The 25,284-nt window shown below is 39.5% G+C and overlaps 1 protein-coding gene across 1 annotated transcript; it reads left to right on the plus strand.

Annotated features, from left to right (window-relative positions):
• Positions 1 to 646: 646 nt before the first annotated feature.
• On the plus strand, positions 647 to 23,895 carry HJURP (Holliday junction recognition protein). The gene is made up of 13 exons (XM_061454499.1): positions 647 to 728; positions 1,868 to 1,934; positions 3,313 to 3,473; positions 4,563 to 4,590; positions 7,960 to 8,015; positions 9,576 to 9,615; positions 13,051 to 13,112; positions 14,282 to 14,380; positions 15,221 to 15,302; positions 16,228 to 17,807; positions 18,355 to 18,418; positions 19,591 to 19,678; positions 22,844 to 23,895. The coding sequence occupies exons 1-13, from the start codon at positions 651 to 653 to the stop codon at positions 22,953 to 22,955; spliced, it is 2,517 nt and encodes an 838-aa protein (XP_061310483.1). The 5' UTR covers positions 647 to 650; the 3' UTR covers positions 22,956 to 23,895.
• The last annotated feature ends 1,389 nt before the right edge of the window (positions 23,896 to 25,284 follow it).

Consider the following 25,284-nt stretch of genomic DNA (forward strand, 5'->3'; position numbering starts at 1 on the left):
ATCTGTTTTTATTAATAAGGAACAGTTGCTTGAAGAGTATCAGAGAGAAACGGGCCGACACCCAAAACCTCTGCGCTGGTGGGCAGGCAACTCAGCAACGCCAGTTCTAACCCTCCTCAGCAGCCTCAGCCTGCAACCCCATCAAGCAGGGGAGAACGACGGGAGGGAGAGAGGCTCCCTCATGGCAGCCATTTAGCATCAAGGCCCAGCGCCCCTTCTCCTTCGGCCGCTCACACTGGAGCCAACGCAACCGTTACACTCCCTAGAGCTTCCCGGCCTGCACCGCTCTCCGGTGCTCCAATGGGAGCTCCCGGCGACCGCTGTTGCTAGGTAGAATAGTGCCTTTGTGCCGCTTCCAACCCTCTGCGAGCCCTGCACCCAATGGGAGGGCGTCGAAGCGGGTGACGTAAGCAGGGGGTGTGCGCTCGGACGCCGGAGCATCCAATCAGAATGAGAAGGCCGCCCCAGCCACACTAGGATAGGCTGCGGAGTCTAAACTGACGTGAGCAAAGCCCAATCAGAGGCGGGAAATGGGTCGGAAAGCCCTGGCGCGGGCCGGGGGGCAATTTGAATTGGCGTGGGGCGGAGCGGAAGCGTGTGGCGGCGGCCCCGCCGTCCCCCGGTGCCGCGGCGGAGGGGAGGCTCCCGCCATGGCCTTGGACCTGGACGAGCGGCTGCGGCTGAGCAACGCCCGCTTCGTGGCCTCCTTCAAGCGCATCTTGGAACGGGTGAGAGCCGCTCTCACGCACCGGCCCGCCCGTTGGGCTGTGGTAGCCGTCCTGAGGCGATGGCTGCGGGGAAGCCCTGTCAGCTGCGCGGCCGCTGCCCTCCCTCGATCGCCTTTCTCGGGGGCGAGTTGTGCTTACGGCCTCCTTGTCGCGAACGGCTTGTGGTGCGGCCGGGCCTGGCTGCCTGTCTGCGTCCCTCTGGAAGGCGCTCTGAGCGGCTCGCATCGGGCAGGGGCGGCGCTCTCCGCTCCCCTTCTGCCTGCCCCCCTCCTAGTCCCCGGCTGTCATGAGTGATAAAGTTCAATTCTCTGCCTGTGCGCTAAGGTACAGGAACTGAATTCTCTTGACAGTTAACTGCTTGTGGTGTCACAACCTCTTTCTTCTGGCTGCCAAAAGCAGCCGTCCCCCGGGGTTTTGCAGCTTTGCGGTTTGTGCTGAGCCGTGCACCCCTGTGACTCGGCTAGAAAAGAGCTAGCTCCTCACATACGTCCGTAAGACCTAGATCTGGGACTGCCAATATTGAACTAGTGACTCAGTTTTAAGTCCAAGTTGTCTTTATGGTGCCCTTAACCCAAATTAGCCAGTACGTGCAATGAAACTACAGAAACAAGTGGGTGGCTCCCTCCAGGAATCCTTACTTTAGAGCCGGTTTGTGTTAAAAGATGTGGGAACCATAAATCTCTGTCCAGAGATGCATGTATTTGTTCAGGGTTGTCAACATTACCATTGAAGGGAAATGTTTTGTGTTAATGTCTTGGTGCTGGCATAAGGCCGGGTCTGGAGTTTTTGCGCATCATGAGCTGTAGGGCTAGGCTAAGTGACTACTACCGGACCCTACAGAGGAAGTTTAGAAGAAACTGCAATAGAGTAACTTAACCGGTTTAGAAAACTCTCTGAAAGCTTTTGTCTGTGGCTGATTTATTGAGATTGAATGATTTACATCTATGCTTAAAATACGTGTGTTTCCTCAAGAATTAATATTTCCAGATTGCTGACTTCTATTTCAGCCAATAAAACAGCACGCTTATAATGAAACAGTTTGGTCAAAACAACACTGTCTAAAAATGATCCTTAACATGCATGTTTAAAGCATTATTTTTATCGTTTATTGTAATCTTTAATGGTCCTTTTTTGTTTAGTATAATCATCCTTTTGAAGATGATTTACTTATTTCCATGGAAACTCTCACTTACGATACGCCTGATGGTAAGAACTTCTCAAAGCTCTGATATTTACATGCTTGTGTATTTAGACTTACTAAAGCATGCAATTGTTGGCAGTCATATAATATATAATTACAACAGATAGTGTTTTTTGTCTACTTAGGTGTGGCATATCATATGTGAACTTTTACAAGTGCATGTAATACCTGGGGAATTTGTTTATATGCCTCACGTTAGTCCTGCATGCTGTTTTAGACAACAGAAAAGAGTTATTAGCAGAGATCAGGATAACAGTGGTTAATATTTGGATGACAAGTAAGGGGAAGAATCAAAGGAAGTTGGTAGGCATGAATGGATTGTGTAGTTTCTGCTCACAATTCTGAAGGTTGCTCTGATAAGCTTCAGTTCTGTTAAATGTCAGGGTGGACTGGGCAGGTGGTCTCTTTAACTTTTCATTGAATGTTCCCATGTGGTTAGTGTAAATCTATACCAAATTGTGCCATAGCATATTTTTCCAGTGTTTCATTATAACTGTCAATCTGTTATGGAGGTGATAATGCTCATGGAAAGTTTACTGTAAAAAAAACCCCAGCAATCCCAACCAAAGCCCTGCTGTTCTAAACTGCATTCTCAGGGGTTTTGTGGGACTTGTGACTTAGTGTCTTGCTGGCTTTAATGGGAAATGAAATGTTCTGCCATTTATTATTATGAATGAAGTAAGGATTAGGATACTCAGATTGCCATATCAATTCTTGTGAAGTAGAACTTACTGAACATACACTTGAAGTGCTACCACAGTGTCAAGCCCAATATAATTGTTGTACGGAACACGATTTACTTTCACAAGGATTTTGCAGACTGGGAAGCTTGCATTTTATATACATTGTTCATCTGGAGAGGGAAGAAACATGCAGGCAGCACTGTAATACACAGTCTTGGATTTGTGAAAGGTTGTGTTTCGTAACCTCTGTTTGGTTTGGGATGAGTATGGATCTCAGTCCTGTAGAGCGTAAATTATGGCTTTAAATAACCCCAGTTACCATGTAGTGTACATAGATTAAATAAAATCAAAGAAATAAAATAATCTCTACTTTTTTTTTTACCTCTCTTTGTAGCATCTGGATCTGTAATGCTCATTGGGTTTTTTAGTTCAATGGTGTTAGACTCAACATGTAATTGTTCTTTATTTTTTTTTTGGTCTGACTTCTCAATAAACTTGAAATTACAATAGTCTCTTATTTGTAAGAGAATTATCTCTAAGTTTTTATTTCAGCAATTGTACTAGAGGGAATTCAAGATTTGATAATATTTTGTTACTATGTAATGTGTTCTTCTTAAGTGTTTTGTTTGTTAGAATGATACTCAGTATTGGCAGTGTTGTGAAAAGCTATATTTATATTGATATTGCTTGTTATTTCTAGGACAAAAACACTGGGAGCAAGTATCAACCAAGAAGATAAAAACCTGGAAGCAGGAATTATTTAAGGTATCTAATAATTTAGTCCTCCTATGCAGTCAAAATGTAGCAATTGTGTTCTTTTATATATATAATATATATAGGAACACGTTTAAATCTTGCTCTGCCATATAATATTTGCAAGAGGTATTAATGAAGTCAACATCTGCTTTAAAATAAGGTTTCAGGATGGACTGGTTAAGTCTGTCAGATGAGGTAGACTTAAACAGATGACTATTTTACTAGCGGTTAGCACCACTGGTAAACCTGGAAAAATACTTTAAAGTGATCTCTGTTGGGGGCACATGGTTCTGGATTTCCTCACAGTATTGGCATTGAAGTTAACTTGCACTGAATCCATTTGTGTAGGTTCAGGTAATCAGCTTTTCAATTCTGAAGGGCTTACTAGTTTAATCTTTAGACTTCTTTTCCATAAAATAATGCTAGAGTAATTAAAGTATCTTTGCAGCCAAAGTACTCGCTGTTTGTGCCAGTCTAAAGCCATTGCTGCTGCATGACTGCTACTGCTGAACCCAGGACAGCATATTAGCTGTATTTTTTTCTTCTGAGTATTTATATTAAACAAGCAGTATTTTCTTTTTCTATTTCCTAAAATTCACCATAAACACTCGGCAGTGAACTGCGTCAAAATCTGTGTTTCTCACGTAACTATCAAAATTCTCCTTGCTGCTACGTTCCTAGTATCTGTGTAAAAAGCCAAGTCATGTAGTGTGTCTTGGCACTTAACACAGAAGCTGTTCTGAACCCCACAGAGTGAGGAGGAGTGAAAGTCAGTCTTTGGGAGCAAGAGTGGTTTTAATGGAGTCGGAAAGGAGTCTGTTTCCCTTTCCACTTCTGTTCATACTTTGTGTGTCATCTACCAGGCACTGCTGCATAACTTTACAGACTACATCTTTAAGGACTGTAAGAGGAGTTCTCTGTCTTAGCCTCTTATGTGGGATAAGGTAGCTATAGCTTATGTTCTTGAAGTGATTTTAACAGCAATGGTATGAGAAGAAGTGAATGACAGGGTAAGTTTTACCATGTATTTGTGGCTTTTCTGGCCAGGCATTGTGAAACCTGAAGTAAATTGAATGGTTATTTTTGAAGTGCTCAGTTGTAAGATGTACTAAACTAAATAAAGGTATCAGTTAAAATAACTTTACTAGTCTAAGATTCTTTTAACTTTTTTTTTCTCCTTATTTCTAATTGCAGTGGAATAGAAGAAGTCAAAGGAATGCAGGTAAAGTGTTTTTAATGAATAGAAGTGTTGTAAATTACCATATCCAGTCTTCACTTAATAAAAGCAGTCCTGATTTTATACCAAACTTTAGGGTACTTGCTGTTTTGTTGTCTTTTTTTTGTGGGGGAACCAACAAAACCCCAGCAATTCTTACATTTGTAAGGATTTTGAAAAGCAGTTTCAAATATTTAAGATAAATAAATACATTATAATTGATATTGCTATCATCACAAAATGGTTAAAATAATCTCCTTATATCAGACAGCTTTTGTTGTATTTGTCAGTTCTGTCCCATGTTTGTCAAATCTAAGAATTCCAACCCTGACTTACATGGGTGTACTAGTGGAGATAGTGGAAGTTGCTATCTTTTTGAAAATAACTAGATAAGGAGGCATATTAAAAGATAAGTGTTAAAGGAATCTCATGAAGTCACATGATGAGCTATCAAAAATTTAGTAGATTATTCTGTATCCTGAATAAATCGGGCTGCCTGGAGGAAGAAGTTGTGTATGGTTATTTCATTAAAGACCAAGTATCGTGATGGAAGTCAAACCAAGACTGCACCACAAAATGAAATTCTGATCCTACTTAGAGAGATGTGACATCTAAATCTTTTCTCCTTGTTTTTGGAAGGAGCTGTATATTTCAATAGAAAACGTGTTTTTATTGAGATAAATAACGGGGGGAAATTAGGATTTGTAGCACAGCAAAGATATTTTGGGCCCTCTTCTCTTAAGGTTTTGACATGGGGGTTTTCTTGCTGTTGCTTATTTTATGACATTGGTCTGAGAAACTTTCATGCCGAACATCTGAGGACAAAACACAGCCTATGCTGTCTCTCTCCCTTTAGAGTAGTACCAAAAAACTTCTCCATACAGGGTTCAAGTATATGTTTTGTATCAGCCTATTAGATTAAAATGTTAAGACAAGAAATAAGGGTCTGATACAAGAAGATTCATATGATCTATACCTTTGCCTCTAATTTCTAGAAAATATATGCTGATGGGTCTAATATATTCTAAAGGAAGCATTACTGTAGTTTTCTGCAAAACACTGGACATAAATTTCCTGAGGTTACAACCTGAAGCCAGAGCCTTGCAGTGGTATAATACCCTTCATTAACTTTGTATGAGAGAGTGGTTTTATAGCCCAATTTCCTACTGGTTGGAAGTCTGTGCTCAGTATAGTTATCAATGGTCTGTGTCCAAGTTGAGGGGAAAACATGACAGACTTTTTTCCAGGACTTCTCCCAAGCAAATTACTAGCTTATACTTCACTTAAGTAAATAGAGTAAGGGATGCTCTTAATTAACTTGCAGATGATACCAAGTAGGGATGACCACTGTGAAAGATAATCTGGTTACCTTTCTAAATTGGGTCTAAAACTTGAAGTAAACTTTGAACTTCTCTGCATGGAATTACACAATGTAATGGACAAGTAGGAATAATTAAATGCAGGAAAAGGCAATTTAGAAGGTTGGTTGAGCCAACCAAGAATAGTGCTCACTGTCCTAAAAGATATGCACAGGTGCTTAGTATGCATAGCACCAAAAAGGTTTAACAGTGATAAAACTGTTAAATTAAGTGAAGTACTTTGGTTTGTATTTGATAGCAGCTTGACTGGCTGGAGTGAGTCACAGAAGGGTGGATTAAAAATTGCTAGAGCCACTGGAGAGAGGATTTAAGGGGGGAGGGAGAGAAAAACAAAAGTAAGCTTCTAAGTTAAGTATTGGAAAAGCCTTCCAAATGTAAACAGTAAGGAAGCCCTGAAATATGTTTCTTGGAGAATATGGAGTTGCTCTGAAGAATAGGTTAGATGTCTAGAAGTAAGTTAGGTGCGGCTTTAAAATGGAAGAAGCAGTAGATGAGATATTTAGATTTCTTTATACTTTAAGCCTTTAGAAAAATGGAGATGTTTAGATGTGTGATTGGCGCTATTAAGTAATATGAAGTGTTTATAGAGGTAAATAGCGCCTATGTGATAGAGTTAGGTAAGAGAGAAGTTTTCTCACAATTTAACAACAAAAAAAAAGGCAAAATAATTTGTGACATTTGGCATCAGCTTATCTGGAAACAGAAATACAGGAAAGAAACCAAGGACAGCAAATATGTCATTAAACAAACTCGCTTAATTTAGGGTAAACATATTTGCTAAAGCACAGATATTACATTTATTTTTGAAGTTGCAGTTTATCATGTGCATTTGATCTTGAGAAGTCCCACTACAGCTTTAGTACCAGCAGAGTCATGTGTTTTGAAATAAAGATCTTCTGGGAAAGATTGAATATTTGCAATTTAGGCAGTATTAACAGTAGGTTTGTGAAATAATTTTTACGTGCACATCATAATCGTATGCACTGTATACCAACTTAGAATCATAGAATAGCTAGGGTTGAAAAGGACCTTAAGATCATCCAGTTCCAACCCGCCTGCCATGGGCAGGGACACCTCACACTAAACCATGCCACCCAAGGCTTCATCCAACCAAGGTTTCATCCAAACTTGAAAGGTTGTAGCTTGTTACAGATACATTTCTAACTGTTGCCTTGTCAAAGTTAACTTTTTTCAGCAATATGGAAGCAGTTTTTGGTCTGAGTAAATTTAATAGCAAAAATATCTGGCTTAGAGGCTAACTGTGAAATAAGCCTTTGTGGAAGTCTCATTTATTTGAAGATAGCTACTTTGTGAGTCTAATAGCTTTTGAGTTTTATTTAAATCCATTTGAGTTGTGACAGCTGATGAACAAAATATAGATTGCAATGTAAAAATGGGAGATGTCTGCTAAATTAACAGCTCTTGTTCTCTTTATATTGCTTCTTATGAAATAAAGGAGGGGTGGGGAATGGGGAAACAGCCCACAAAGATTGTAGGTGGGTCTAGCTGTGCTGGAAGACAGGCATAGCACTTTTGGAAAGGCCCCAAATGCCAAAGTTCATTAGAAAGATGCAAAAGAGAGGTATTAGGCTCTACCCTCAGGTTTCAGGAGTAGTTGGTCTTTTTCTTGTCCGTTTCAACCTATGCCAAGAAAAATACACCAAATGTTTGCAGTAGTCTTTTCCTATAATTGATACCACTTGATAAAGGGACAGATTTTATTTTCTGGGGTGCTTTCTGGGTCAAGAAGCAAACATGTAATACGGTAGATGTACACCTCTGGTCAGAATTAGTATGATGTATTTGACTAGGATGTTGTTCTGTCGCTTGTCTATTCTTTGTTTCAGTCCTATGTACTACATTTGTTAAATGCTCGTTAAATATTTTTCAAGGTAAGGGTATATACAAATGATGAAGTAATGAGTTCAGGTACAGCATTGATCTGTGACCTATCAGATTGAAATAGACTTATCTTTTTCCTCCCATGTGTGCTAAGAAATGCCAAAGCAACAGACCGGTGATTTTGAAGATGAACATCCAACGGTATGTCAGGTATGGGCACCACATTGCATCCACTTTTATAAAGCCTCTTTGGGAAAATGTGTTTCTGTAGTCAAAAGCTAAGAAAAAGAGAGCATGAGCAGGTGTTCCTGTACCACAGCTATAAAATTAGATTTTAAAGACCTACTAATTGCTGAATTGAATCAGTTTATTCTCCTTAAGTAAGTACTTCTCGGGGAAAAAAGAAAGAGAAGAGGGCTTAAGGTATTTTAATGCAGTTCTTTCACTGTAGTTCTTCAAACATTAGATATCTCACAACTGCTTTATGTTTCCCCTCATGTAGTTCCCCAAGGGTAGTTGCATTCTTTTAGGAAAGATGTGTCTTTACTTACCCAGTGTGTGTCCATTTAAAATTAAAACCTTCAGGTTCTGGTTAATGTTGATCATCTGCTATACTTCCCCCGATTGTTTCCTCCCCTGATACATTCTGTGCTTTGGGATGGTGATAAACTCAAGTTTTGCCTTGTATATGTGGTGGTCTGATACATTTTGTGACAGTGAATTAATGGATTTTTTAATTATTTTTATTTCCTTTTTTTTACGATGTCTCTATGTTGTTTATGTGTTAGTGTTTGCATATGTTTCATATCGTTACATATCCTCCCCCCCCCATTGTACTATTTAGATTATGAATAGCAGCCATATCAGCCATGGATTTTGGCATCTTTTAAGTCTGTATAAAGGGAGAGCTATCCAAAAGGAGTTTGGCATAGGCTTTAAAAGGTCAAGTGTCCTTTCCCTCAGGCAGCATGTGTGTCTAACTTCTTAAATTACTCATTTTAAAAATCTGTCATCATCTAGAGCAAGTTTTGACTCCCTATCTTTTCAAGGAGAAAATAATCACTTTTGAGGAGTGTTACAGGCCTTCTCATTGGCCCCTCCTAATTTTTTGTTCTACATGGATGGTAGTTAGGATTGTCTCATTTCATTGATGACATCTTAACCCACAATATGCTAACTTCATATTGGTGAGGGCCAGAAGGGATTTAGACTTTTAAAGGAATTCTGAAGAATATGGTGTCAGATGTAGATTGTAAACATTTAGAAAAGAATGAAAACATTTAGATATATCCTTATCCATATAAATGAGCTTCTTTATGCAACTTCTACAAAATAGAGCAAAAAACCCCAATTTGAAATACTATATTAAGATTGGTTGAAGTAAGCAATTAAGAATTGGTTAAAGTGGGCAGTTCAGGAAACATGAATAAGAGAAAATCTGTAGGTACAGGATTTGGTGATTAGAATTCATCTGTCAGATGAAGTTTTGCTCTTGTGTAACTTCTCCTTGCATTGTATGAATATAGAAGGACGGGGAAGAAAACAGTTTTCCCCACTGAATAATGAGATATGAATCAAGACAGATTTGTGTACAGATTTCTTAATAAAGATGGTGTCATTTGGACATAATTTGTGGAATATGGCTTGGTTTGTTTCATTACCACCTCCATCCCCAAAAAGTTGAACAAGTAGTGAGAGCAGAAAATTAGACAGACTAGTTGAAACAGTTCATGCTACCAGGTCTTAAAATTACTTTCATGTGCTTTTAAGGAATTTCCTGAGAACTCCCATGTGGATGCATCTGACATAGGTGGGTTTTTAATTTACTTTCTCTACCTTTTTTTTTTTAAGTTTTTGAAAAAGATTGCAAATCATAGAATCACAGAATAGTTACGGTTGGAAAGGACCTTAAGATCATCCAGTTCCAACCCCCTGCCATAGGCAGGGACACCTCCCACTCAACCATGTCACCCAAGGCTCTTTCCAACCTGGCCTTGAACACCACCAGGGATGGAGCATTCACTACTTCCCTGGGCAACCCGTTCCAGTGCCTCAGCACCCTCACAGTAAAGAACTTCCTCCTTATATCCAATCTAAACTTCCCCTGTTTAAGCTTTAACCCGTTACCCCTTGTCCTGTCACTACAGTCCCTAACGAAGAGTTCCTCCCCAGCATCCCTATAGGCCCCCTTCAGACACTGGAAGGCTGCTATGAGGTCTCCACGCAGCCTTCTCTTCTCCAGGCTGAACAGCCCCAACTTCCTCAGCCTGTCTTCATACAGGAGGTGCTCCAGTCCCCTGATCATCCTTGTGGTCCTTCTCTGGACTTGTTCCAACAGCTCCATGTCCTTTTTATGTTGAGGACACCAGAACTGCACACAATGCTCCAAGTGAGGTCTCACAAGAGCAGAGGGGCAGGATCACCTCCTTCGCCCTGCTGGTCATGTTCCTTTTGATAACTTTTCCATAATTCTCTAATACAGTAAAAATAATTTTAAGTGATCTGTACCCTTTCAGAAAGTAGAGAATAGGAACAGCCAGAGACTCAGTTACTGGTAATACTGTAGTATGAAATCAATATCCCTGTTACTCTTCAAAACCTCAGTCCTGAATCCCTGTTATGCTGGGAAGTCAGCATGGAATATGTTCAATTGCATTTTCTTAATAAAGAAAGGAACAGTAAAACTTTGGTGTAAGTTGCCATAGAAATTTTATTAATGATTACAATATATACAATACAATGTTGTAATGTTACAATGTAATTTACAATTACATATACACGATAATTTCTAGTGGTTTGGTAGACACAAACATTGCATTCATCTTGTCCTGTAACAGTAAGTCTTCAGTAGTGTTTGTAACAGTTTCAACCTCAGTTTTGTGCCCTGTCTGCAAAGTTTTGGGTGGTTTTGTCCTTGTACTCCAAAATAATTATTTGATTGTATTAATCAGTAGTAACAATCTTCGAAGGACTGTTGTTTAAATATTTAAAACCTGTATTACTCAAAACCTTTTTATTCTTGTGCATATAAAAACTTACTGTTTTGCATCAATTGAACTATGGCTAGGTGGTAACCAGCATTTAATGATTTAAAGGGCAGTTACAGCAAAATATGGTTAACTGGTGTTTAAATACTTTGGTATATGTTAGGTGCTTCGTTTGCATAGCTGTCTCTAAGGCAGATGATTTCCCCTCTGTTGAGGGGAAAACAGCAATCTGAAACTTATCCTCCTTTCCTTTGAGAGGATGGGAAACAAATTTCAGCGGCATCTGTAGCTCGTCTTCTCAAAGTGCCCTTTGTGTCTTCTGCACTCGTGGGATAAATGAGTGATGCAGTTCAGGCTGTGGTGGCTGCATAGCAGAATACAAGAATATGATTATCCATTCCTCCTTCTCTTCTGAATGTTCTAGGAAGAGACTGGAGAGGATTTATAGCAGCCTCAGTGAGTGCTGAAACTTTAGCTCTGGCAGATTTTCCATCTTTAGTATTCATGTAGAGTACTTTGCACGTCTTGGTGAAGGCAGTGTTTCTTCCAGCTATTATACATCATTTTTGTTCCAAAAGTATGCAAAGCCTGTTAACAGCAGGTACAAATAAAGTATTGGTCTGCCCTGGGGGTGCTGACTGGCAGCCACTGAACATGAGCCAGCTTGTGCCCAGGCAGCCGAGAAGGCCAGTGACATCCTGGCCTGTATCAGAAATAGTGTGGCCAGCAGGGCTAGGACAGTGATCATCCCCCTGTACTTGGCACTGGTGAGGCCACACCTCAAATGCTGTGTTCATTTCTGGGCCCTTCACTGTAAGAGAGAGATTGAGTTGCTGGAGCAGGTTCAGAGAAGGGCAATGAGTCCGATGAGGAATGGCTGAGGAAAATGGAGTTCTGAAGAAGAGAAGTCTCAGGGGAACCATATCACTCTACAACTACCTGAAAGGAGGAGGGGGAGAGGAGGTGGCTGCTCTCTTTTACCAAGTAACAAGCGATAGGACAAGAGGTAACAACCTCAGGCTGCATCAGGGGAGGTTTAGACTGTATATTAGGAAAAATTCCTTCTCTGAAAGGATGCTCAGGCATTGGAACAGGCTGCCCATGGACGTGGTGGAATCACCATCCCTGGAAGTGTTCAAAAAACATGTAATTGAGGCCGTTAATGACATGGCTTAGTGATGGACTTGGCAGTCCTGGGGTAAGGGTTGGACCTGATGATCTTAAAGGCATGGCTGATTCTATGATTAACCTTACTGCTTCATCAACTATTGATGCTTAGTAGCTGATTTCCTGTGGGTAAAGTGACCATGATTTCCATTGGTCTTGTGGGAAGAAACTGTGGTAATCTGACAAGTGTTGGATTCAGTTATAATAATTCTACTGGGGTCATGTAGACTGTCAAAGGCAACCCTCTGGGTGCTCAACATTTTCACTGGAAGATGTGAACTTGTCTCCCACAAAGAGATAATAGCATTGCTTTCGTATGTATCTTTGTCCTAGTGCTATGGCAGCAGCTGTCTGCAGAGCTCCAGATGATGATCACACTGATAGGAAAAGAAAAAGGAAGATGGGATTAGCTGGAAAAATTTTTATTCTGATTTTAGTAATTTAAGGATAGTGTTGAAGAGGCAGTGATGTGGTAGATATCATAACCAAGATTATTTTTACTCACTGTTTCCTTTTCAGCGTTGCTCTTTCCTTCCCTGCAGTGAACACAGTTGTGGAATAAAGATAAAACAGCCAGGAGAATTCAGAATTGCAGTCTTACAATGCAGTCATGTGTTTTATGACCCTGAAAGGCTAAGGCTTTAGCTAGTGATGAGTTGGATGGTTTGCTGCATTTCATTCATGAAAGTACCCATAGAACACCTAAAAATTGAGTTGGAAGATTTGAATTTGCTTTCTAACCTTTTTCAACCCCGTCTTATTTCTCACCTTGGCAGTTCTAAAGCAGTAGTGGGAAATGAGAGGAAATGCATGCATTAATGAATCCTGCAGAGGAATGCTTTGTAAATATTTTACTCTCCAAAATGGTTAGCATGAATCTTGAAGAGCTGGTTACAAACAAGTTATCTTCCCTCTTCTTGAACCCTTAATTAACTGTGGTTTTCAATTGGACTTGAAATGTAGTCCAGATAAAAAGTTTTCTAACATTAAACCAATTTAGTCAGTAAGTTATACAGGGTGTGTTTAAAAACGTTTCTGTTTTGATTTTGAGTTCAACTGGATTTGATTTATTATTTGTCTTCAAATTATAGGTGAAGAAAGTGATGCTGAGATAGTTTCAGTAAGAAGAAAATTTGAAGACATTCGCTTCCAGGTAAAAATATCTGGTGTGTAATGGGACACAGTAATTTTATGTTCAATAGAAATGATTGAGCTATTTGAGTACCTTACATGTGCCAGTCAGCAGAATGCTCTGTGTAGTCTGCGTCTTAATGCATGTTTTTAGTAAGTATAGCAAATGAGAGAGTCAATAAATAACATCACGAAGGCCAATATGAAGTAATATTATGTCTTGGTATTATCAGTATATCGGAGAAAGCAGTGCAACATATTTCATAGAACAGGCAATCCTGAGGAAGGCTATTACAGGTATAGAAAAGGAATAATCAGATGAACCACCATGTGAAAACACTTACAGAAAATATGATCATTCACCTGAGAGTCCAGTTTAAAGAGGTAACATGATTTAAAAAACCCGTAAATCTGAAATAATGGCTGCCATAACAAAAGCAGACTGGCATCTTCTGCTGCAGTTTCCCTTACTAGTCAGTGGGTAGCAGGGCTACCCGAAATAGTTACATTGATGAAGAAAAATCCAACGCATGCTTTGTGTGCACAGCCATTCCAAAACTGTGTTGTTCTTTCTCAAACACAGACCACCAAAAAGGTAATTTACTTTCCTTATTTGCTTAGCATAGTACTAGGTATTGTGCTATCTTTGACAACAGCTAATACAGACCTCTTCAGAGAGTGGGAGTTTTGCTAATGAGAAACGTTTGCCGTTTATCACCCAATGCTTTTAGATTTTACATAAAGGTGCGTTACAGAGTAGATTTTGATTTGTACATGAAGTCATGGGTGTCAATAATACGTGTAAAGATTATCACCAGTGCTTTTTAACCTAACACTAGAGTTCTTTTCCTTTTCTTGGTTTTGTTTTTATCACATCTTCTGAGGCACTGTCCGCTTTTGCCTGCACCAGTAAACTAGTTAGTTATCTCTTTTATATGTCTTCACATACAGTTCCTTCACAGTTGTTTGGAGGATTTTTCCCCCCCATAAAATGTACATATAATGTACACATTTTTCCCCACCTAATGTACACATAAAACGTGTATATTGAAAACAAGTTTATGCTGGTTGGATATCCTCATCTTAATAACACTGGCTTGAAACAGACCTAAGTAATATTTTTGTCAGTGTTAGTAACTTTTATGTGTTTTAATTAATTCCCTTTTTCTTTTTTTTTTTTTTCCCTTTCAGAATCCACATGTAGATGATGGGAAAAAGCAAGAGAAAGTAAAAGTTCAAGTGGATGTGATAGTACAAGATAATGCTAGAAATATTCCCAAATGGATTGCGGTAACATATTTCTCCTGTTATTAGCTAACTAGAATAAAATAAGAACTCTCTAACTGCAGCATAATGAATTCTAATACAAACTCTCTGGTGTTTCATTGTTCCTCTCCTGCTTGCTGTCTACATAAATATCGCAGTATCTCAGGTCTCTGACTGCAATGGTTTGTAAGACAGATTATACCAAGGTTTTTTCTTTAATTTATACTTTGTTCTTTGAACCCTGATGTTTGAGTTGACCTTCAGTAAGTTTTCTGAAAAGTCTAAATTTGAGGTTTGAAGAGAAAATTGGTGGTTTAGCTTTATTTTGGTTTTGAGGGGTCGAGGGAATTGGAGGCAAAGGGTTGTGTTACATGGAATGGCTTCTGTTTCCTACTGGAGTTGCCAGAGACGTATAGATTATCCAGGTGTATATATCCATGTGTAACTTATGTTATTTGGGAAAGGGATTGGCAGTGTTCAAGGCCAGGTTGGACAGGGCCTTGAGTGATATGGTCTAGTGGGAGGTGCCCCTGCTCATGGCAGGGGTGTTGGAACTGGATGATCTTAAGGTCCTTTCCAGCCCTAACCGCTCTATGATTAAAGTATAATACATAACATGGAAGTTACCAAGGTGATAACTAGCTTTCTAAGATTAAACAAGTGACAACAATTCTTACTGAAATCTTAGACTAGACTTTTTCCCCCTTGTCTAAAATTAACGAAATCCCTTAGAACCATAACTGTACATGATCTAATATAGTAAGGAGAGAGTAGGAGGAGTCAAAAATAACACTTTGATGTTACTTTTAATATGCAAAAAATCAGGATGTTAGATTATGTGTCTCTTGTTTCTTTGGTTTTCAGGTAGCACCTGAAGGCTCATTGAAAGGGCTTCCTTCAGCTTCACCAGTGCGAGAACTGATCGGTACAACCAAATCTTTTGGATGTTAGTCAAATATGTTAGTTATGAAATGTGTTTTCCTTAAAATTTGTTAGAAATAAATATGGAAACCCAGAGGCGCTGCTTATCCAACAGAAAAGTTCAACAGGCTGAATTCTTGAAGAGAAGTTAGACATGATTTTGCTTATGCAAAATCTATTTGAAAATTAGCAACTAAATAGCTTTTATACATAAAAAGAACTTAGGAAAAAAAATGCATAGCTACAAAATTCAGCAGCATTGAGCTCAATGAGATAAAATTAACTTTTTGCTTCTGCTCATTTTAAATGCAAGGAACATAAATTGAATAGCTTTGGGTCTGCTGGTAACTGGTCCTCAAAGTGGTACTTTGCTAGTAAACTTTCGTCAGAGGTTCTCCAGACATGATGCAATCCTATGATAGAATTTTGGTGTAGATGTTTTTAAGCCCAACAACTACAAAAAGAGTTGACTTCATCATGCTTTGTGGCATGTAAAGCTGCACTGGTACTAGCCAAGTACATAGATTTGAAGTAATATGGGAATAGAGCAACAAAACCTGCAGGATAAGGCCATTCCTCCTGCTCAGAGATCCACAAAGAGCAAAGCAGTCTGCCTCTATAATGAAAATGTTTTATATCTATATATTAGGCTAATTTATTTAATAGTGTTTTCCAACACATTTCACTTCTGCCTTGTGTAATCTGTTAATTCAATATAGCTAGAGAAAACCTTTTAATTTTTTGAGAATAGACTGTATGTTAATCATTCACTTAGCCTGGCAAAAATGCTCAATGAAATATGCTATTAGAGTAAGACTATCCATACCGTATGCAGTCATTCCTAAATCGTGTAATGCGTTACTGGAAGTGCCCTAATGGGTTTGTGGGTTTTTTCCTTCTTCTGCTTTCTTTTGTGATTCATTTGTCTTTTTGTTTTGTTTTTTGAGTAGGCAACCAAGCTGCTGTTCACAGAAATAAAGGAGAGTTTTGGAATGAATGTTCTTCCAGATCTCTACGGTTACACTTTTCTAGTGTTCCCATTTCAACAAATACAGTAACCATACCCAGGGATCCACCTTCTCCAGAGCTGAATAGAAGTTGCTGGGATAGTGCCTTAGAGGAGTATCAGTCTGCAGATGAGACATGCTCCTGGAGCAATGTAACTCTCGCTGACTTGTATCCAGCAATGGTAAAGATACTTACAAGGCTTATGACAAAGGAGTCTCGGAGAAAAGAGTTAAAATATGTGTTTAGATGCTTCAGGCACAAAAGATGGCATTCTAGAAGACCAAAGCTCACTGCCACTGTAGGCAAAATAAGAGGGTTCAAGCCTCTTAATCTGAAGCAAGCACAACCCAACATATGCAGCGATAGCATTGAAGACATCCAGAATCGAACTTACGAAAATGAGAATGGAGAACTCTCTGATGACGAGTGTTCCAATAAGAATTTCTCAGGTCTGGTACCTTATTCTCACATTGATACAAATGCAGTCAAAGCAGACAACTCTGAAACATGTGTAGAACACCATTTGGTACCTGTAAAAGGGCAGAAAGTTTCTGAACAGACCCATTTGCCTAATGTTATGGCTAGAATGGGAGAGACCTTTCTAGTTGAAGAGACTACTGTCATACTGAAGAATTCAAAATGCAAAGAAGGTGAAAAATCAGCATGCAAATGTTCCTTGGAACATCATTTTGTAACATCTACAGCCAGTTCAGGGTCAACGGCACTTCAGCTGGTAAAAGCAAGTAAAACTCAAAAACCCGACTTCCCTGATGGTAATACGTTAGGGCTGCGTTGGTCTACTTGCAGTTCCTATAGCAACAGTAACACTTTAACACCAGTCACAAACTGTTCTCTCGCAAGAGCATCAAATACTTTGCTAATAAATCCTGAAAACCTAACTTCTGACAGACTAACTTCTTTCCAACGCAAGCACTCGTTTTCCCCCCTCTCTGCGGTGCAGAGCACTTCAAACATGCCTCAGAAATACGAAGATGCGTTTGAGAAACTGTACTGCAAACTGTGTTCCCCAGCAATCCAAAAGCCTTTGACGTCGACAAGGCTTCGCTCAAATTCACAAAACCTTGAAGAGAAAGGCAGATTAGTGAAGAGTCATTTAAGGAATTCTGTGAGCTTTGATACGCGCTATGACAGAGAATTCGACGAGATCTATGAGCAGTCGTGTAAGGAGGCTGTTCCAAAACTCCCTGGGTTTCAGAGAGCTTCAAATTTAAGGAAATACGAAGGAATACAGATGTCTGAAACTGTAAATGCTCTTGTGAACTCACCCGTCCGAACTTTACTTGCAATTCCCAGAGTTAAAAGGCTAGGAAGCTTTCAAAATGATCTTATTTGTTCACCAGGAAAGCGACTGAAAAATATACCAGAGCGTTATTCTCCTTCCCCGAAAGATCAAGTTTCTCACAGAAAAAACGTCGGTCTTCCCACGGTTGGCATGGATTTTTTGAGCACGTACAATGGTGGTAGCCCCAGCTTTTTTGACAGTCACAGCTATCAGAGTCAGGTACTTCAGGACCTTTTAAAACTTGAATAAATAAATGATTGTGCGCTCTTGGCTGATATTTGGAGAAGCTATTAAAAGAACAGATTAGGTCTGGAATCTGTTTAAACTTAGTGACTACGTGTCTGGTGCTTTTCGGTCAGTAGAGTTCTTTTGCAGGTTTAGTGTTTTGGGGGGGGGCAACTTAATCAGTTCTGAATCGTGTAAGGAAGCTCACTATATTTAATAACCTTTAAAATGGTCATAAAATGCTGGCTAAGAGATTTTGTTGCATTTTAATAGACTGTGTCACTGGTTAAAATAATCTCAATCGGTGACCTTTATAATTCAGGTGGTGTCCTTCTGAAATGATGATGTTTTGTTCATTTTATAGATGGACAAGATGAGGCAAACAAAGCTTTACTGGGTTCCATTGGGATCATGAGACTTGTTGATTTAAATGTTAACTCAGGCCCTTCTTACCAGGTTCCCAGTTATTTTCTTGGAGGCAAGCTGTGAAATAACACATGAGTTTTTCCATCAATGTAATCTGTTGATGCTTTATTTTCAGGACTCTGGTTTTCATGACTCTTCAGATAAAATCTCTCTCAGCATTCCTGGAACTTCCCTGCAAGGTTCGTTTCAGAAACTTTATGAATTGCTACTTTAGCAATCATGAGCACTTCTTCAAAGGCTAAATCTACAGATCTGAATAGACCACTGTTTAAGTGACACCTTTTTTTCCTTACTAATAGTTGAGTATGTTTAAGTGTTGCAAAAAGTATAGAATCTATACCGAAAAGGATTTCCTGCATAGCATGGTAACAGCTGTTTAAAAAGCTTTTCTCTGAGTTAGCCAGGACTTTTTCTACTAAAGAAATAGGTGTTGCTATTATCAGCTGGTTTTCTCTTCCTTTTTTAAATTCAAGTTTGCTATTGCTTTTACTTTCTGCATGTAAACGGTTGGCACAAATTCATAGCTTGCTAGTACTACACTTTAATAACCAAAGGCTTTTGTTTGGGTTCTTCAGCTTTACAGCAACTTGCTGTTGCGTTGTTGCATGACGTCTGTCACTTGCTTAGGTGAATTAATCTGGATAAATAGACTTTTGCCAATTCAGGATAGTAGCATTGTATTATTAAAAGAAATTTAAAAAAACCCCATCCTACATTAATTTGAAATTTTAGATCTCTTTTAATTTCCTTTGAAAAATCTGATTTTGGTTAAAGCATGTCTATAACACAACCTGAACTTTTTTTTCTTCTAAGTAAAATCACTAATGTTTCCGTATTTTATGAACCTTATCATCAAGAAAACAACTAATATGGAATTGAAAATACTGAGGAAGGTGACTTGAAATATTGTCAGCTGGTATACAAGAAGAAAATGGCAGAAGGAATGCACTTGTTTGCATGGTTCTTGCATTGTACATTTTCATTACTGATTAACTAAAGAATTTGATTGAGGTGGACTGTCTTAATTTGCCTTCCTCAACTTTGAACTCGTACTTTATGTATTACATCTTTTTCTGGACTCAACATTGTTTCTTCTCTTTCTACCTTTTTCTAATGGTGATAAATTATAAGTATTTAGAAACCTATTTTACACTTCAATGTAGTCAATGTATAAAATGTATTTGAAATTAATTTTTACATTAGAATATTTTCATGAGAAAAGTTGATCATTGAAGTATGCTAGTGAAGTATTACCATGCCTTAGGAGGCTAATCTTTTAACAACATAGTGTAGTGCCTGTGTTAGTCAGTGTTGTTCTTGCCCTCTTCATGCTACTGCTTTTCATCACCAGAATCTGGGATTGCAGATGTCTGCTCTGGCTGGCCTGGAGCAATGAAGAATTGCAGCTCTCCCAGAAATGCATCAAAGCATCATGAAAGGTAAGCCCCTTTTGGGGGGGGGGGTGTGAGGAATTCAGAAGCTATTCTTGCTGCTCTGTGTCTGTGCTAAAGGTATAGAGGTTGTAGCTTACATGCATACTTCTAGAATGAAAATCAGCCTGGATGCTTGGGAGAGCCCAAGCTAATCAAACCTGGATTGAATTTGAACCCTGAAAGGTAATGGTCCGTGGGCAAAACCTAGCCAGCCTTCAGCATGGATGGCCAGCGAACACATGTAGTAAGATGGCCTAACTGAATGCCTACTCTAGTCCTTATTTTGTGTTCACTAGAAAGGTATTTATCATTTTAGCTATAACTATAGAATTGTTTTGATTGTAGCTCTGTGTTTGAGCTAACAAGTCTTCTCAGATGCTTGGGATGTGGGAAGTACAGTATATAGCAAAAAAAAGCACCCAGCTTTCAAAAGTTAGCTTCTGTGCATTGAGCATAGTTACCTGCATTATGGTTCTGTGTAGACAAACAGTGGCTCTGTTTGGAAGATAATCAAGATCCTCTCCTCCTGCTGTTACCGTTTCTGGCAGTGTATTTAGATCCCTGCAAGGATAACACTCCTTCCAGCTTCCTGGACACTGGCCTACTACATCTGCTTTTTCTTAGAAAATAAGTGACTTTTAAAGCATTCTCAAGTTCCAGATCTCTTTTATTTTTAATTACAAGCCAATTTAATACACACCAGGATTAAAAAAAAATCAGTGAAAGTTTTCTAAACATGTTCTCATTTTATTTTCCAAAACACTTTGCATGCTCTCTGCCAAAATGTTTAATCTGGCACCACAAGATACGCTGCCTTCCCAAACTCAGTCATGTTTCCCACATGACATCCTTGTCTCTAAATTGGAGAGACATCACTTTGATAGATGGACCACTCGGTGGATAAAGAACTGGCTGGATGGCTGCACACAAAGAGTTGTGGTCAAGGCTCAGTGTCTGGCTGGAGACCAGTAACGAATGGTGTCCCTCAGGGATCAGTGTTGGAACCGGTCTTGTTCAACATCTTCGTCGCTGACATGGACAGTGGGATTGAGTGAGCCCTCAGCAAGTTTGCCGATGACACCAAGCTGTGTGGTTCGGTTGATACCCTGGAGGGAAGGAATGCCATCCAGAGGGACCTTGACACACTTGTGAGGTGGGCTGATGCCAACCTCATGAGGTTTAACCATGCCAAGTGTAAGGTCCTACACCTGGGTCAGAGCAATCCCGGGCACAGCTACAGGTTGGGCAGAGAAGAGATTCAGAGCAGCCCAAGGAGAAGGCCTTGGGGGTGTTGGTCGATGAGAAACTGAACATGAGCCAGCTTCAGTGGGAGCTTGCAGCCCAGAAACCAACTGTATCCTGGGCTGCATCAAAAGGAGCGTGACCAGCAGGGCGAAGGAGGTGATCCTGCCCCTCTACTCTGCTCTCGCCAGACATCGCCTGGAGTATTGTGTGCAGTTCTGGTGTCCTCAACGTAAAAAGGACATGGAACTGTTGGAGCACATCCAGAGCAGGGCCACGAGGATGATCAGGGGTCTGGAGCACCTCCTGTATGGAGACAGGCTGAGGAAGTTGGGGCTGTTCAGCCTGGAGAAGAGAAGGCTGCATGGAGACCTCATAGCAGCCTTCCAGTATCTGAAGGGGGCCTATAGGGATGCTGGGGAGGGACTCTTCATTAGGGACTGTAGTGACAGGACAAGGGATAATGGGTTAAAACTTAAACAGGGGAAGTTTAGATTGGATATAAGGGAAAAGTTCTTTCCTGTAAGGGTGGTGAGGCACTAGAACGGGTTGCCCAGGGAGATTGTGAATGCTCCATCCCTGGTGGTGTTCAAGGCCAGGTTGGACAGAGCCTTGGGTGCCATGGTTTAGTGTGAGGTGTCCCTGCCTATGGCAGGGGGGATGGAAATGGATGACCTTAAGGTCCTTTCCAGCCCTAACTATTCTATGATTCTATGTTATGCTTGAGATGCTGGAATTAAAACTTCAAAGGCAGCCTGAATGCATTTTTAAACTCCTTCTGTGGAGAAGCGAACTGGAAAAGAAGTTGCATGATTTAAAGAAAAAAGTTTCAATTTAAGCAAAGCTGGAATTCAAACTTAATCTTCTATATAAATACGTAACAGTATTGATAAATATTGTATTCAGTTATTTGTGATATCACAGAAGGTTGAAGTCAAGCTGTTGATGACACATGGCTGTTTCTGTGATGTTGAGTATGCCCACTTAGATGAGTAAATTTCTGCTTAGTTCTTGGATTACTACTTTTTTTCTTCTTCTTTTTCCTGACTCCATAGAAAATAGCAATCTCCACGAGATTAGTAATTGCTCTGAAGGAAAAGATTTTCCTTTCCTTAATGCACATAAGTAGAGAAGTTTAAGAAAGAGTAGAAAATCAGGATTTCAGAATGCTTTCTTGTCAAGCCATCTGGAATAAAATCTATTTCTTTGTTCCTTACTTACACAAATGCATGTTTGCTGATTTGTAGCCAAAATGGACTTCAGCTGGCAAGCTTCCTTAGATCTATAGTGTGATATTCTTAGCCTTCAATGATTCCCAGGAGTGAAGCTTTTCTTTAGCGGCTTCAGAGCCCTCAAAGTTTTATGCCTAAGCCATGTGGCAAAATGCTCTATGTTGTAATGAGTGGCTGTGGAAAGAAATGGAGTATCATCTTCCTGTCTGGAACTTGATTGCCTTTATCTAGATGATTATGAAAGAGATTTCAGAAAAGGAAATAAGTAATGAAGTTTCCTTCAGCTCTGTGTGAATGCTGTCCTGCAGCCATGCTGCTATACTTAATTGCCAGATGTAAACCGAAATAGTTTAAAATAGATGTTAAAGAAAATTTACATTTATTAAATTCTATGCAAGAAAACAATATTATTCTGACTTGTCTTTCACTTTTGGCTATTTGTGATTACATTCAAAGATTACGTCTCAAAGTTCAGTAGCTATTTGTTTCACTTAGGTTAATGTAGTAGCATTACGAAGACATTGAAATGACATAGGATGACAATTTTCCTGTCCACCTGAAAGCACATAGGAATGCAGACAAGATTTTCTGACCTCTTGCTGCAGTGACTTGTTTCAGTTTCATTCTGCTCAGTGGAGTTTCAGAAGGCATAGTGTTTTTGTGTTATTTATATTATCTAAATGAATCTTTTCCATAGGGTGTACAGAAAACTAAGCTACACTGATGGGAAAGACCAAAATCCTAGCAGTCCCTTGGGCGACTTCATGGTCAAAACTCACCAAGGAGCATTCACGGACTGCTACAGATAAAACCTGTTATAAAGCTTGCATTTGTTTTGGTTCTCTTTCTTCTTCCAAGAATAAAGGCTGTGTTATATATGTTTAATCCCAATCTATTTCCCTGTACTAAAATCTTCAGGAACTGGATTGTCCGTTCTGATGGGGTGCTGCTTGCTCCTTTGGCTTCCTCAGGAATTGCCAGAGAATCAGGGTTCCTTTCCATAGCTAAGTTTAAATTATGTATTTACTGATGTTTATAATAATAGACTATAGTCAGTATTAGCTTTTATCTGCTAATAAGCTTTGATTCTTAACATACTGGTAACTAGCTCTTTCTGCCAAATTTCTGCCTATTTGTGCTTTGTGGGATACTAAATAACTTCTAAACTGGGCTTGGATGATCCAAATGCAGTATTGTACTCTGTGATTTATAGTATGCCTGCTATGTATTTTTAGTGTTACGTTTTCCAAGTAACTCACCTGATTTGATTGGTAAATATAATTTTATCTTTTCTAGTGGATTTGATAGTTATTTGGTGGTGTGACAGAACTGTATGTGATACAAATGACATTTTCAAAATAAAAACCTATTCTGAACCAATACCTGCTTTCAGTGCTTTATTTCAGGTATGTGAATTCTCAGGAGGAGTTTGTATACCTACAGCATATACATGAAAATGATGCGGCAGGGTCCCACAGGTTGTCATCGCTGTGTTCCTTCTTAGCAAGGAGATTGTTTAGTGGCGTCAAGTCAAGTACATTCTGCATGATCAGCATGGCCCCTTGTCAGCTTTCTGAGCTCCAGGGAAGATAAAAAGCATTCTCCTTTGGTTTTACTTTCTGGGCACAGAGGAGTGCTCTATTTTAGCTCTTAAAACCAAGATCTTGTTCTCTTAAGGGTTATTCTTGAATGGAACAAGAAGCCAGCTTCAGTGAGGTTTACTGTGTGGTAAGACAAGGCCTTCTGCAATACACACACAGAGTGACACACATTCTATCCCTTGTCATTTGCATATGTCCATCAACAGCAACAAAAGATTGTCTTATAGAAATGCGTTTGTGGCTCATTTTTCTTCCTGTTTCAGACATGGATGAACTGTAGGGAACATGCTTTATGAACTACCTTCCCCTTGGATTTGTTGAGGTAATTATTTCACACTATTTCTCTTTATTTCAGTACTGAGAGATTACATAACTCCATTCATGTTTTCTGTCCTCAAGTAACTTAAAGGTAAACCGGACTTGGGTTTTGGACATGTTCCGATTCTGGGTATGACTTCTACACAGCAGCCTGAATGCAGGCTAACCCACCTAGGAAGGTAAGATTATTCAGACAACATAGCAATTGTCTCCCTGACAATTACTTTGAAAGAGTTTTAAGAAGTATTTCTCTTAAGTCGTTGGAGCATAAGCTCATCCCAATGCCACCTTTTTGGTGCCAGCAGTAGCAAAAATTGGGATTAAGTTACACAATTACTTTTAGAATTTGATTCTCCAACATCCATTTGAGTCAGCAGACTCTTAAAAGTATGATGCAAACAGAAGCCTGTGTTGCTTTTCCTAACAATGCTCTTTAAACAGATAGCATCTGAGCATCACTGCAGATGTATGATTCCTGGATTATACCTTCCTAGACTTACAGATATTTCATGGTACTACTTGGTGTCTCTTCTATTTTTAGCTCCATTCTTCTTCCCTTCCAATCATATTTGCTCCTTCCACCCTATTTCCTTTGTTACTCTTCCTTCGCTGTTTTGTTGAACTGATACCTGAATGCTAAGCTTACTGTTAATAAAACCAGCCTCTTGCTGCTTCCCTCTGCTTCAAAATTGTGACGAATACTGGAAAAATGGGTTAAGTTACTGAGGTAGCATAAACAAAGGCCTAGCATCTCCTTTACTTATTTTGTTGTAATTAGTTGTATTTTGTATGTAAATAATTTAATTAATATATGATCATTTAGGTAGATCTTTCTCTCCTGGCTTGAAGGTGGAGCAATGTTCCATGTACGATTTCAGTAGTCATTTGAGACCCATTCCAAAAGTCATTAGAAAATAAAAATAGGTCTTTTGGTTGCTTATTCAGGTAGACAGAGGGTAAAGAGCTGGAGGAATAAAGGTAAATCTGGCCTGCAGCAGCATTAGAAATGCCTTGGAAACAGCTGGTAGGCCATTAAAGATGATCCTGAAGTGGGGTCTGTGAGGGCAGCAGTGAAGAACTGAATGGAGGCAGTGATTAAATATTGAAAGGAAGTATATGATGAAGGAGAATATTTACAGAAGTGCCCTGCTCTTTTAGCAGCCTATGTTGCAAGGGAAAGCACTGGCTGAAAACTGGCCTAAATAAATAGCTGGACTAA

This window comes from Pezoporus flaviventris, unplaced genomic scaffold (assembly GCF_033815535.1).
Source record: "Pezoporus flaviventris isolate CSIRO_AGI_PZ_B2104156 unplaced genomic scaffold, CSIRO_AGI_Pfla_v1 ptg000015l, whole genome shotgun sequence".
In the NCBI taxonomy this organism is placed as follows: domain Eukaryota; kingdom Metazoa; phylum Chordata; class Aves; order Psittaciformes; family Psittacidae; genus Pezoporus; species Pezoporus flaviventris.